This window comes from Dama dama, chromosome 9 (genome assembly GCF_033118175.1).
Source record: "Dama dama isolate Ldn47 chromosome 9, ASM3311817v1, whole genome shotgun sequence".
Taxonomy (NCBI): domain Eukaryota; kingdom Metazoa; phylum Chordata; class Mammalia; order Artiodactyla; family Cervidae; genus Dama; species Dama dama.
Window position 1 is genome coordinate 51,652,536 of NC_083689.1, and position 13,850 is coordinate 51,666,385.

At 43.8% G+C, this 13,850-nt stretch overlaps 1 protein-coding gene across 4 annotated transcripts in view; it reads right to left on the reverse strand.

Moving 5' to 3' along the window:
• The window catches only part of KLHL3 (kelch like family member 3), a 124,923-nt gene that overhangs the window by 51,781 nt on the left and 59,292 nt on the right, over positions 1-13,850 (reverse strand). For 3 of the 4 annotated variants that reach the window (XR_009694162.1, XM_061151356.1, XM_061151355.1), the window contains one exon: positions 11,624-11,733. Coding sequence is in view for 3 of the 4 variants with exons in the window: in XM_061151356.1 (XP_061007339.1) it covers positions 11,624-11,733 (110 nt within the window). In the remaining variant the exon portion in view is untranslated. The remainder of the gene's footprint in view (positions 1-11,623; positions 11,734-13,850) is intronic. The other variant, XM_061151357.1, reaches the window with a different exon arrangement.

Consider the following 13,850-nt stretch of genomic DNA (forward strand, 5'->3'; position numbering starts at 1 on the left):
ACTCTTTCCCGTTATTCTCAGTAGCTACCCAGTTGGCAAACCTCAGCCCACAGGCCACATGCACCTGTTTTTGTAAATAAAATTTTCTTGGAACACAGCCACACTCACTCATTACAAGTCATCTACGGCTGCTTTCACATTTTAATAGCAGAGCTGAATTGAGACGCTGTGGCCCACAAAGCCCAAAATATTTACTCTCTGGCCCTTTAAAGGAAAACTGCATAAACTCCTGGTCTGTTGGCTCTAAGCAACAACCCTGTGGCTTCAATCATGGGACAGGGTAATGTCTACTCAGATGAAAATTTTTTTTTTTTCGTGGACCCCATGATGAAATAACCAGTTGCCCCCAAGGCACACTTAATGTTTCACTTTTAGACAAAGAAAGTGAAAGCCACTCAGTTGTGTCCGACTCTTTGCAGCCCCAGGGGCTATACGGTCCATGGAATTCCCCAGACCAGAATACTGGAGTGGGTAGCCTTTCCCTTCTCTAGGGGATCTTCCCTATCCAGGGATCAAACCCAGGTCTCCCGCATTGGAGGCAGATTCTTTACCAGCTGAGCCACAAGGGAAGCCCACAGCATCATTTCCTCACTGCTTCATGTTTCAGAACCAATTTTTTTAGTGCTACAAGGTTGCTGCATGGAAAGGAGATGGAGAAAATCGGATTTCATAGTCCTCAGCTCACACCTCCAATGTAAGCACAAGCCTTGGTCAGAAAATACGAGATGAACCCGATCCTTCCACTCTATCCCCTAAGTTATAGAGGGAGCCAAGCCAGACGGACCTGCATACTGAGCAAAGAGGGGAGCCCTGGTGCACTTGCCCCGCTTGATTCATGCTGACGTACAGCAGAAACCAACACAATGTTGTAAAGAAATTATCCTCTAATTAAAAATTAAAAGAAAAAGAACATGTTCTGAGAATCAAGAGGGGGACTCAGATTAAAATAGGGTAGGGCGGTGACTTGGCAAGGGGAAAGGTCCAGTTAAGGGTGATTCTCAGCCAAACACGGGATGGGGAAATAAGCTAGCTTTGAGAACATCAGGGGAAAACCTAGATTCCTACATGGACCAGATTTGCTACTCAAGATTGAGAAGGACTAATTTCAGCAATAACAGCAGGCACAGTGCTGAGGATTTTACATGTATGACCACCCTAGACTCTGTGAAGGAGGTACCACTGCTCACATTTTATAAATGAGAAAACAGCCTTAGAGAGGCTGGCAACCTGTGCAAGACCATTCTGCCAGGAAGCAGTGGATCTGAGACATGGACTCACCTCTAATGCCAAAAATTCATGTTTAACATTATGCAATATAGCATCTCTGAGGCACAATTATTTAAAAAACCTGGGCATACTGTTGAGCTGGGAAACTATGTTTCTAAATCCAAAATCCTAACTGCACCCTCCCTGTCATTCTAGAACATCCCCTGGTACATTTTTCTTTCCTAGGGACTGAGCCAATAGCATTTGCCAAATGCACTGCCATGATTTTAAATAAAGAAGACAGCACTTCCAATGTGATACACACACACACACACACACACACACACACACACAGAATATGATTCAGCCATAAAAAAGAGTGAAATTTGCGACAACATGGATGGATATAGAGGATATTGTGCTTAGTGAAATGTCAGAGAATGACAAATACCATATCATCTCACTTATATATGGAATCTAAAAAACAACAAAACAAATGAACAAAACAAGACAAATGAAAACAGACTCACAGACAGAGAATAAGCAGATGGTTGCCAGACAGAAGAAGGGTGGAGGGATGGGTAAAACAGGTGAGGGGTATTAAGAGGTACAACTTCCAGCTATAAAATAAGTCATGGGGATATAATATACAGCATAAACAATACAGTCAGTAATATTGTAATAAGTGTGTGGGAACAGACAGGTACTAGACTTAACGTGATCATTTCATCACTTATTTCAGTGTCAAATCGCTATGATGTACACTTAAAACTAACAAAATACTGTATGTCAACTATATTTTAATAAAAACGTTGTAAACTTAAATAAGATTACTTTTTTAAAAAAGACAGGACAGCACATCCAGACACAAGAATGATTCTGTCATATTTCTGTGCTCTTTCTCAAATCAAAACTTAACAAGAGGTGTGTTAATATTCCCATATTCCCACTTCTTGCCACACACAGCATGGAGCACAGCTGGGAGCAGTGATGGCTTGGAGCTGGTCCCAATTCAGTGTATAGTGACATTACCTTGGTGGAAATATTTACACCATGGAAATTAGCAAAGGGATCAGCAAACAAATCAAAGCTCTTGGAATTTTTTATTGGAGAGCCAACTGCTAAACATTTACCAGCATACCACTGGTCTGAAGGCTCCCCAGACTCTAGGAAAACCTCATCTAGTTGCCCTCATCTCTCAGATAGTATCATCATCTTAAGGTTTTAAATGACACTGAAAAAGCTCTTTCTTGTAGTTGCTTCATTTCAGACCCACAAGAGCCCTGCTAGAGACACTCACAAAAAGAGAAATTGAGGTAAGAGAGTGAGAAAGTGGTCTACCCAGTCATGATGTCAGGGCAGCAATCAGAACTACTGCTTTCAGTCTGCACTTTCACAGCACGCTATGCTCACGATCTGTAGCCACATATTTATTTGCATGTGTGTTTGACAACATCTGTCTCCCTCCATGTAATTGTAAGTTCCATGAGGCTAGGAATCTTGTGTTTATCTGTTCATCAATGTCTCTCCTGTGGCTAACATAGTATCTGTCACACAGAAAGCACTCAAGAAATATTTCTTGAGAGAATGGATAGATTAACCAAGGCAGGAATGACTAGGCACATGGTTCTTTCTCTTCCTCCAACAGCACACTGCCAGAAATCTGACTTCATATAAACAAAAACAATGACAAAACTATAAAAATAACAGCACCTTGCCTGGAAATTGTTCTTCAGGTTTCTACTACTGTCTGCAGCCAGCAAAAAGACTTCCACTATGATTCACTACACAAAGGATAAGGGGAAGGACTGAAGCGCAATGGTTTGACACAAAGGCCTCCAAGCTGACAGGCTACTTCAGTTGTACTGATCCTACAGATGACGGGAACATGACCCAAGGAGGGACAACAACTTCCAGCCAACATGGCATGCTGAGCTGACTCAGAAGGAATCTTCCCCTATAGCTCTAAACACATGAAAAAATGGTATAAAACCAAAAAATAGATTTGAGCCATACTCAGAAGCAAGAGGTAAATGCTGAGTGCTTTAAATAACAAAGGATTTAAGTCTGGGAGCTGAATGAAAGCTGAGACCAAAATGGCTCACAGGCTTGTAGAATTCCGATATGGGCTTTGTTGGTTCAGGACAAGTATCCCATCAGGTTGAATGTGTAGGCCACAGGCTCCTTGAGGACAGTGTAGCCTCAGCTGTAAAACCGAGAATAGATGAACTCCAACTATCTGCTATGAGAAGGTGGAAGGAAGTATACCATCGCCTATGGCCTGGGGAGTGAAAACTTCATCCTCAAGAAACCAAAACCCAAGGCTCATGTCACATACAGATGTGGGGGTTGAATTAATACTACCCAGGTGGTACGAGGAGTACTCAAGACAAAAATATAAAAACTATTTCCAAACCAGTAAACTTGTTCTAGAAGAGGCACCTTCACAGCCCAGGATAACCCAGACTCCCATGGATATAACACCCTCTGAAGATGGTCTCACCATCAAAAAATACAGATCACTAATGAAATGAAAAGGAAAATCGACAGATGCAATAATCAAAAATTATTTGGGGCAACCAAAGAAAGGTGGCTTCCTTAATGTGTTCCTCAAAATACTAGAAGCCAGAGACATTCTATAGTAAAGAGGTTCTAGGACCCAAACGAGCCTGGGGAGCACATCATATACAACTACAAAGCCCTTTTAGAGATTCACAATCCTCATTAATATACAAACACTCAGACAAGTCCCACAGTTTCTTAACCTGGTTCCTTTGTTTTAGCCACTGTCTCCCAAATGCATCTCACTTTAACACATTTTTTTTTTACCTAAAACCATCTCATACCATTATGGTTTTATAGCATGCAGTTGGGTAAATACTGGTCTAAAGAAGAAAGCCCTCACTTCCTAACCTTCTCCACAACTCCTACTCCCTTCCCAGCCTTATCTTCCAGTTCCTCCACCAAAAATCCTTGATTCTCATTACACAAATTATTCTCCCCCCAGTAAGTTATTTCAAACTTCCATGCCTATATTGCTACAATTCCTTCAACCTGAATGGATTTCCAAAAACCCAACTTTTCATTCTCCAAGTTTTAGTTCAGATATTCCTTTTCCTGTGAGGCCTTTCCTACACCCAAAATCTGCAATAAAATACTCTAGGGTACTTTCCTTGAACTTTGATTACAGCCAGCTACTTTTCTCAGCCACATTATCAGTCTGCCCACCAGACTGCAAGCTCTTTCCTCTTTTTTTTTTTTTTTGGCCATGCCTCACAGCTTATAGGAACCCACCAGGGACTGAACCCAGGCCACAGCAGTGAAAGCCCAGAATGCTAACCACTAGGCAACCAGGGAACTCCCCCAAAGTTCTTGAATGGTAATAACTAAGGGTCTCCCTATCAGGGTAGAGGTTCCTTAATAAAAAGCAGGGCAGCAGACCCAGTCAGCATCAAATCATAGAACCATCTACTATAAATAAACCTCAGTTTCCTCCTCTGCAAAATGGTCTTGCAAGTTGTTGTAAGAATTAGAATGATGTGCAAAACAGTACACTGGGCAAAAGAAGTCAGGCATAAAAGCATGCAAGATTCCATTTATACAAAGTTTAAAAGCTGATAAAACTGATCTATAAGAAGTCAAATAGTGGTTTGGCTTCTTGAAGTGGGAGGTAGTGACTGGAAGGAAGACCTGGAGTTCTGTTTATTGATCCAGATACTGGCTTTGTAAAAGTTGAGCCATGCACTTTGCATTTGCTCATGTCTCTGAGCTTACTGCAACATAAACACCTTTTTTTTAACAGTGTGTGAAATAATCATTGTGAGCAGTCAAGGTAGGTTTTTGGTCATACTGTGGCAGTATTCCAGTCACAGGTGCTTAATGAACTATGCTTTCAGAGGAGAACAGTAAAAAAGAGTATCACTGACTCAGGGGTCCAGGCCAGATCATTGTTTGCAGCCTGAGAATTTGGCAGGTCTAATGCTGACCTCAGAGTGTGGTAGGGCTGCCAAGAGCCCAGCCTAAGCATAGGATGTACTTGCTTGGTCCCTGGATGGTGCCTTGGCAGCAAGCACTCAAGCCCAGCCTACTGGCCAGGGAGCTCCTGCCTGTACCCCAGACCCATCCCTGGTGCTGGTGGGAGAGGCCAGGAATTCAGACAGAAGGGCCCACAACACTAAAGATCCCAGGAGACAAGGTCCAATTCTTTCCAGGAAATACAGTATCAGAATTTGGCCCCTGATGATAGCTTTAGGAGATAATAGTACATAAAATGTGATCATGCAGAAAGAAACAAATCTGTACTTCTCTTTTTAACACATACTTGACACTAATCTAATTTTTTGAAGAGATCAAACCAATTTCTTGCTGACCTATACCTGAAATGTAAGTCATTTCTCTGTTAGTTCTCACTCTGAAAAGCCTCAACAGAGTTTCACAAGGAGTGGAAATCTTGAGAAGTAGAAACATATTTGCCAGCTGAAAAAGCAAAGATTCAGAAAAGTCTAGTACCTAGAAATTCAGTGGTCAAACTGCAGTTCAGTTCAGTTCAATCACTCAGTCATGTCTGACTCTGTAACCCCATGAACCGCAGCACACCAGGCCTCCCTGTCCATCACCAACTCCAAGACTCCACCCAAACCCATGTCCATTGTGTCCATCCAACCATCTCATCCTCTGTCGTCCCCTTCTCCTCCTGCCCTCAATCTTTCCCAGCAACAGGGTCTTTTCAAATGAGTCAGCTCTCTGCATCAGGTGGCCAAAGTATTGGAGTTTCAGCTTCAACATCAGTCCCTCCAATGAACACCCAGGACTGCTCTCCTTTAGGATGGGCTGGTTGGATCTTCTTGCAGTCCAAGGGACTCTCAAGAGTCTTCTCCAACACCACAGTTCAAAAGCATCAATTCTTCTGCACTCAGCTTTCTTTATAGTCCAAATCTCACATCCATACATGACTACTGGAAAAACCATAGCCTTAACTAGACAGATCTTTGTTGGCAAAGCAATGTCTCTGCTTTTTAATATGCTGTTTAGGTTGGTCATAACTTTCCTTCCAAGGAGCAAGGGTCTTGTAATTTCATGGCTGCAATAGAACTTAGTCACATCCCTTCTCTTCGGAGTATGTGTGTCTCCTCGGAGTATGTGTGTCCTTCTCCTCGGAGTACCCTGCCCCTGGATCAACAAGGCTGCACGTGGTGAGAGCTGACCTTTGTGTCTCAAAGGGGATGCAAGAAACAGGCTATCTGCTCACAGGATTAGCTCTGCCCCTGAGACACCTCCCATAGGAAAGACTCAGGGGACTAGAAGGTGCTTGCTTCTCTGCGTCATTCCTCTACCTGAGCAAGGATGGGAGGGGAGGGGCGGTGGTGGTGGCGTGATCACAAAGAACTAGTGATTCTGTGATCCCTACCACTTCCATTTGTCCTCTCTCAAATAACTGGAATTTTAAAACAAAAACTACAAGAAGGAAAACCAGGAGAGAAAATTGCAAAGATCCATGCCCCTGTCTGACCTCTAGTTCCCCCATTTGTCCTTATTCTCTGGAAAAATATTAAAATTGTCCCCATAATCTCAGCTGGCTCAGGACAGAGTCCAACCGCAGTCTGCCTTGTCACTTGTTCAGGAAATGTCTGCTGAGCACCTCCTAGTGCCTCCCGGGGCTCTGCGTCAGGATTGTGTGTGACACACGGATGGCTAAGGTACCCTCATAGCCCTCAAGGAGCTTGAGCATAGTGGAAGAGATGAGGCATGGGCAAAAGCAAGTGCTCATGACGAAAAACAGCATCTGAGTTCTGGGAGAGGCCCAGACGATGCTGGGGATGATGGACCAAAAGACAGCTACCAGCCTAGCTCCTGCCAGGCGCAGGTCATGCCAACCACCCAGACCAACACAGGGCCTGAGAACAGCTTCCCCTTGAGAAAGGCCCCAATCAATGGGTACATGTATCATCTCATTTCATCCCTAGAACAACTCCATAAGATAGATACTATATTATCATCAACCCCTCTTTCACAGATGAGAAAACTGAGATTTAGAAGGGCTCTTTTATTCACTCACTCAACACTTTTTGTATCTACCAAGGGCCTAATGGGCTTCCCTGGTGGCTCGGATAGTAAGGAATCTACCAGCAATGTGGGAGACCTGGGTTCAATCCCTGGGTTGGGAAGATCTCCTGGAGAAGGGCATGGCAACCCACTCCAGTATTCTTGCCAGGAGAATCCCCATGGACAGAGGAGCCTGGCAGACTACAGTTTGTGGGCTTGGAAAGAGTCAGACACGAATGAGCGACTAAGCACACAGCATGCAAGGACCTGATACCACTCTAGCAGTAACCGTAAGACAGTCAAACTTCCTGATTATTATGGTGTATGCATTCTGGTAGGAGATAAGTAACTTGTTAAAGATCGCTCAGCTTGTTAAAGTAGTGGAGCCAGGATCGAATTCAGTTATTCTGGCTGCAGAATCTATACTTTCAAACTTCCAGCAAACAAGCTGTCTGGGCCTAGCCACAGACACTGAAAATTAGCATTAATAGTAAAATACCACATTTCCTCTATTTCAAGATGCATAGTTGTAAGACACATCTGAAACCTGGCTGCATTTTATAATATATGTTGAAAGAAACTTGCAGGCTGCAAGTAGAGAAGTAAGCCATAATATAACTGATACTGCTGTTCAAGTGTGAATTTTGCTGAATACAGGTTATTTGATTGCCGATGCAATTGAATTTTCTGCAGATGCTAACATTAAATGCAGCTGGATTTTAACTTAAATGACGATCCCTGATACTACTTTGAATATACTCAAAAAATTTCGCTATAAAAAAAAATTTCGCTATAACACAATATTGCAAGAAAAAGCCATTGTGCATGCAAGCAATTATGCCTATCACACAATGTGATTAAAAGCAGTAGAAATCACCAAATCTCCTGGAACAGATGAAAGAATCTTCAAAGCCTAAAGGGCTAACATTCGAATGACAAACACCTAATTGTCAAAGCTTCCAGCTATTAAACTTCCAGAAATAAGCGATCAATTAAGGGGGAAAAAAATTATGGGTTTTGGCAAAGAGAAAATATGGGCAAAACCCACTATTCATTAATAAGCCTCAAAATTACATGCCCAACCTTAAACATACCATGAGTAATATATTTTCTGAAAAGCATCATATAACTCTGAAGTTACACATAATTTCTGAGACCCAAATATGATACACAACATCAATAATGTGAAAAATACATACACTCCAAACTGATTCTACAGAAAGGGCAACTCATATGTAAGCATATGAATATATGAAAGCCACTACAGGCAAGTTTTAAGTGTATATATCTATTGCCACGTTTCTGTTTCTGAAAAGATGCAGTTAACACCATGGTTTATTTTACCATTACCAATAGCAAAATCGATACCACTGCCATTTATCAATAGTACCTCCAAATAGAGAACTATGATAATTACAATGATAGCTGCCATTTATTGAGCACCTACCAAAACTGTATTTTCATTTTTTAATCCATTATCTCTAATCCTCAAGACAGTTCTATAAGGGAGGCACTCTTAGTATTTCAGTTTTACATGTAAGTAAATTACGGTTCAAAGAAACTAGTGACTTCTCAAGGTCATACAACCAGTAAGCATCAAGCTGAGCGTGGAACCAGTTCTGCCCATGTCCAAAACCCAAGTGGTTTCCAGGGCACTATAATGCCTCCCCCTACCAACAACCATCTCCACGTCTGTCCTGGCACAACCAGCATAGATAAGCCCTCACCTGAAGAAAACTTACTATGACCTCAGAGCAGGATGGGCCACCATGAATTTAAGATAGGAGGGTCTCCCTCTCAATTCAACACCCCTAAATTGATTCAAATCCTGCTGCTTATATGTCTGCTTCCATTTTCTCAAACTACACTTGACATATGCTTGAGCAGGCCCTAAACTGGCCAACAGACCAACATTCATACACCAGTTAACTGGCTCATTCCTTCAAATTGTGCCAAGTTGGTAGCACAATCCGGAGAAGACAGTACAGAGGCTTGGCAAGAAGTGAGGAAGGCCTCTCCATTTCTGAGGCTGGGGTAGGAAGAAGCCTGCAGAGGTGCTGTTCACATCAGCCAGCGGAAGCACAGATGTCCCTAAGCCTACAGGAGAGCCCAGCTTGTGGCAAGCACCTTCTGGGGAATCTCTCTGAAGTCCAGGACTGCCCATAGTTCCAACCAACAACTGTTTTTCTTCTTGACCAAACTTTTGCAGGACGATAGGCAGGGCCTTGTGAATTTCACCCCATTCTCTGGACAGGTACCTTTGGATGCAGTCTCATATCCAACATAAAATCCTCCCCAAGGGCTTTTCTTTGAATATTCCTTCAGGAAAGGGCCTAAAGCTTGGACACTAAGGGTGGACTAGGGCAATTCAAGAAACATTTACTGAGCATCTCTGAGGACTGAGATGAGTAAGCAGTGTGTGTGTGTGTGTTCAGTCGCTTCAGTAGTGTCCAACTCTTTGCGATGCTATGGACTCTGTGTGTGTGTGTGCATGTGTGTGTGTGTGTGTGTGTGTGTGTGTTCAGTCACTTCAGTAATGTCCAACTCTTCGTAACGCTATGGACTGTAGCCAACCAGGCTCCTCTGTCCATGGGATTTTCCTGGCAAGAATACTGGAGTGGGTTGTCATTCCCTCCTCCAGGGGATCTTCCAGAACCAGGGATCAGACCCGTGTCTCCTGCACTGTAGGCAGATTCTTTACCACTGAGCCACTGAAATCCCAAATAAGGTGTGGTCCCTACCATCTGGGAACTCATAGTGAGTGGAGGAGGTAAGACTAGCTGAGAACTAATTACAGTAAAAAGGAGAACAAGGTAAGCGTTTTCCTGGAACACAGAGGAGAAAATAATGAATTCCAGATGCCCAGTCAACAGTCAACTCAGCTAACATTGACTAGGTACCCACAAGGTAACAGGTACTATAATAGGTATTTTACATACCTTATTTCTTTCAATCCCCACAACCACCCTGTGGAACATGCTCTATTACTTCCTACGTTTTACAAATGAGGAAAGAGGTGGAGGAGCAAAGTCTCTTGCCCAACCTCACATCACTGATTCGTAAATACAAGAGGTAAGATTTGGATCCCAGTGGCCAACACTGAAGTTTGTGTTATTTCCAGTATAGTAGACTACATCTCCTGGAGTAAAGAAATTCTTCCTGGTAGAAAAAGAATCTGAACTGTTTGGGAATTCAACTAGATGAAGAGCAAAGTAGAGAATATTCCCAGCATAATGGTTTCCCGGGTGGCAGAGTGGTAAAGGATCCACCTGCCAATGTAGAAGACACAGGAGATGCAGGTTCGATCCCTGGGTTGGGAAGATCCCCTGGCAGAGGAAATGGCAACCCACTCCAGTATTCTTGCCTGAAAAATTCCATGGACAAAGGAGCCAGGCGGGCTATAGCCCATGGGGTCGAGAAGAGTGGGCATGACTAAGGGGCAATCACTGTTGAATCGACAGGGTCAGAGATAAGGAAGGCTGGGAGGCAGGACAGATCAGCAGTCACAGGTCAGCTAAGCAGGGGCAGAAGTCACGCTTCCAGCACAAATGAAGAGGTGTGTGGTCAGTGAGTTAGAGGACTGGGTGTCAGGAGACCTTGGTTCTACTCCTGGCTTGGCTACCGAAAAACTGTGTGATTTCCAGGAGTTCCTAACCCCTCTGCGAGGCTCGGTTTCCTCATCAGTAAAAATTCCAGTTCCCTATTGGAATTGTGAAGTCGCTCAGTCGTGTCCAACTCTTAGTGACCCCATGGACTGCAGCCTACCAGGCTCCTCCGTCCATGGGATTTTCAGGCAAGATTACTGGAGTGAGCTGCCATTTCTTTCTCCAGGGGATCTTCCCAACCCAGGGATTGAACCCGGGTCTCCCGCATTGCAGACACGTGCTTAGATGTTCCCTAAAAGTTGGCTCTGGCTTAAATACTGGATATTCACAAGAGGCCATGTGGGACAGTGGTTAAGATCAAGTGACATGCAGACCAACTGAGTGACACTGAACAAGATAATTAACGCCTCTGAGTCTGTTTCCTTATCTGTAATGTGAGGACAATAGTGATGCCTGCCTCACAGGGCTGAGGTGATGGCTGAACGAACTGAAGAACAACAAGCACTTAGCATAGGGCTTGGCAATCTGTAAAGGTTTGAGAAATGGAAGCAGCTTTGTCGCCATCATCATCATCACCATTACGCCTTCTTTAAAGTGTCCATAAAGCGTATATAGTGATCATGGGCCAGAAAGTCTTTTCTTAAGGGGCAAAAAATACATAAACCTTTTTTTTTTAATTTGGAAAAGAGAAAAGGTCTCACTGAATCACAAGTCCTTCCCACAACCACCTCATGAGAGAGGCTTCTGTTTCAAAGAGCGCCATGCCATACCTTCTCTTCAGAAGAAACAGTCAGCTTATCACTGGATATCAAGCTGCACACCTGGTCCAGACTTAGGCTAAGAAATTCTTCCCCCAGCATCACCTCTGGAAAGTGCTGCTCTGTTCCAAAAAAAAAAAAGTGTAAGTTCAGAAAACCAAGTTATAACACGCTACTGCCCATCCATGAACCAAGGCCATGACAATCTATGGGATTCAGAGCAGAGTCCGGGGAGCTCTGGGGGAGGTGGGAGGGAGAGAGAAAGGTAGACATCCTGGCTTGAGGGAAACCAGCCTTTTAATTCAGCAGCAAAGGCATCCCCCTGTGTAACCCTCTGTCCTGAACATCATCACAGAGGAAAATTGGGCACAGAGTTGTGAGGTTATATTTTTTCCCTGCTCCATGAGATTAATAATGGCGCTGCAGAGAAGCCTTGCAGGGGCCTGCCTATTTAATTGGGCTCACTACCCTTCAAGGCACAGGCTGGCAGAGCTGCAGACGGTGCCCCCCGCCGCTCAGCCAAACAAAAGTGGGTCAGAACTGCTGCATGGCCAAAGTCTCTGGGGGTTCTGTTAGGAAGTCAGCATTAGAAGCTTGGCCGAAGGGTTCATCCCTTCCTGCCCAAGTCAAGCCTGTTATCTCTGGTTCATAAGAAGGCTCAACTAAGCTTCTGTCTGGGTATGGCGGCAACACAGCTGCCAAGACCACCACTGGGAATGGTCCACAGCAGCCGGGCCTTCCAAGGCTGTAATATAGAGGGGAGTTTGGAACAATAAGAACAAGATAAATCTCACAGCCCCAAGGGCCACATGAGGGAAATGCCAAGGACAATTCTGACCCTGACATTCTCCCAGGCCACCATCCTGCTATTACAGACACAGTGAGATGCCAGGGAAAAAGCAGGCACTTTCGAAAGAAGGAGTCTAGATTCAAGTCCCGGCTGTGTCATTTACGAGCTGTGTCCTGTGGCACCATTATCCTCATGCATACAATGGAGATAAAAACCAAGTCTCCCTCCATCCCATGCTCTGATGAGAAGGGAATTGAGAACATGTTTTGCGAGTTGCTTCAAGGTGAGCCAGGCCAAGGGCTGACAACTCCGGCTGCAAGAGGCCCTGGAGGTCACAGCGTCCTTTGTCATTTGCCCCAGACCTTGCTCCTTCCTCAGTTCTCACAACCCTGCACCATCACCCCAGAAGCACCTGTGCTCTTTGCCCTCCAGACCTTTCCCCTTCTTCTGTGGTGTCCCTCCTCTAGCCTGAGAGCTTCTTGCATAATTCCAGAAGCCCCCCCCCCACCCCCACCAACTTGGTCTGGCTGGCCCCTGGAGTGAGATTCCAGGTACCTCCATGCCTGGGAGGCCATGCTGAAACATCAACTCTGCCACAGCTGCACAAGGAAAATGAAAATCGGAGCATGCTAATCACACTCATCAACTTCTTAAAGTTTAAATCATTTCTTGTAAAAATCATTTTGAACTTTATATGTTGAAAGAATTTCAGATCCAAACAATTCCATATACCTTTCATCCAGAGTCCCTAAATGTCAATATTCTACTCTCAAAGTCTGAGTTATAAATAATCTTTTCCATCTCTCACTGGGCAAAAAAGGCTCCCCACTTGCTCTCCACTAGCTTAATAACATAACTGAAGCCACAATTAAAGCTTGCCCATCCTGAAGCTCAGGGCTGTTTGTACATAACAACACAAAGTTAAAAGTCAGATCCGTTACAGATGGAAGCAACTGTCACAACATAAGAAGTTGGTCTTGCTTCTCTACACAGCAATAGAAAAAAAATATTTTGTTAAAGCATAGATTTTAAGTATGAGATTCAACTATCTAACTTTCAGAATATTTAAGACTATAGTTATTTTTTTTAAGTATTCATTCTTAAAGATTTTTAAATAAAAGTGAACATCCCATTTCTTTGGATGATGAGAATTCATTCTTGGCCTGGAGGCTTGGAAAGTAACAGGATTCTCCTTATACACTCTTCTGGCCCAAGAAGTCTTTGGACCAGTCGCCAGATGCATTGACAACACACAAGAAACTACAGAGAGAAAAACTGACCAAGTATAGGGCAGAGAGTTCCTGGGGACTAGCCATGGCTGAGTTCAGCAGGGGAGGCAGGCCAGCCAACACCAACATCTCTGTGTCCCAGAGCCATACTTGGTCTTTCCACCTTTATCTTTGGTTGATAGAAAAAAAAAAAAACTAACATTCAGAAGAGGGAAAAGAA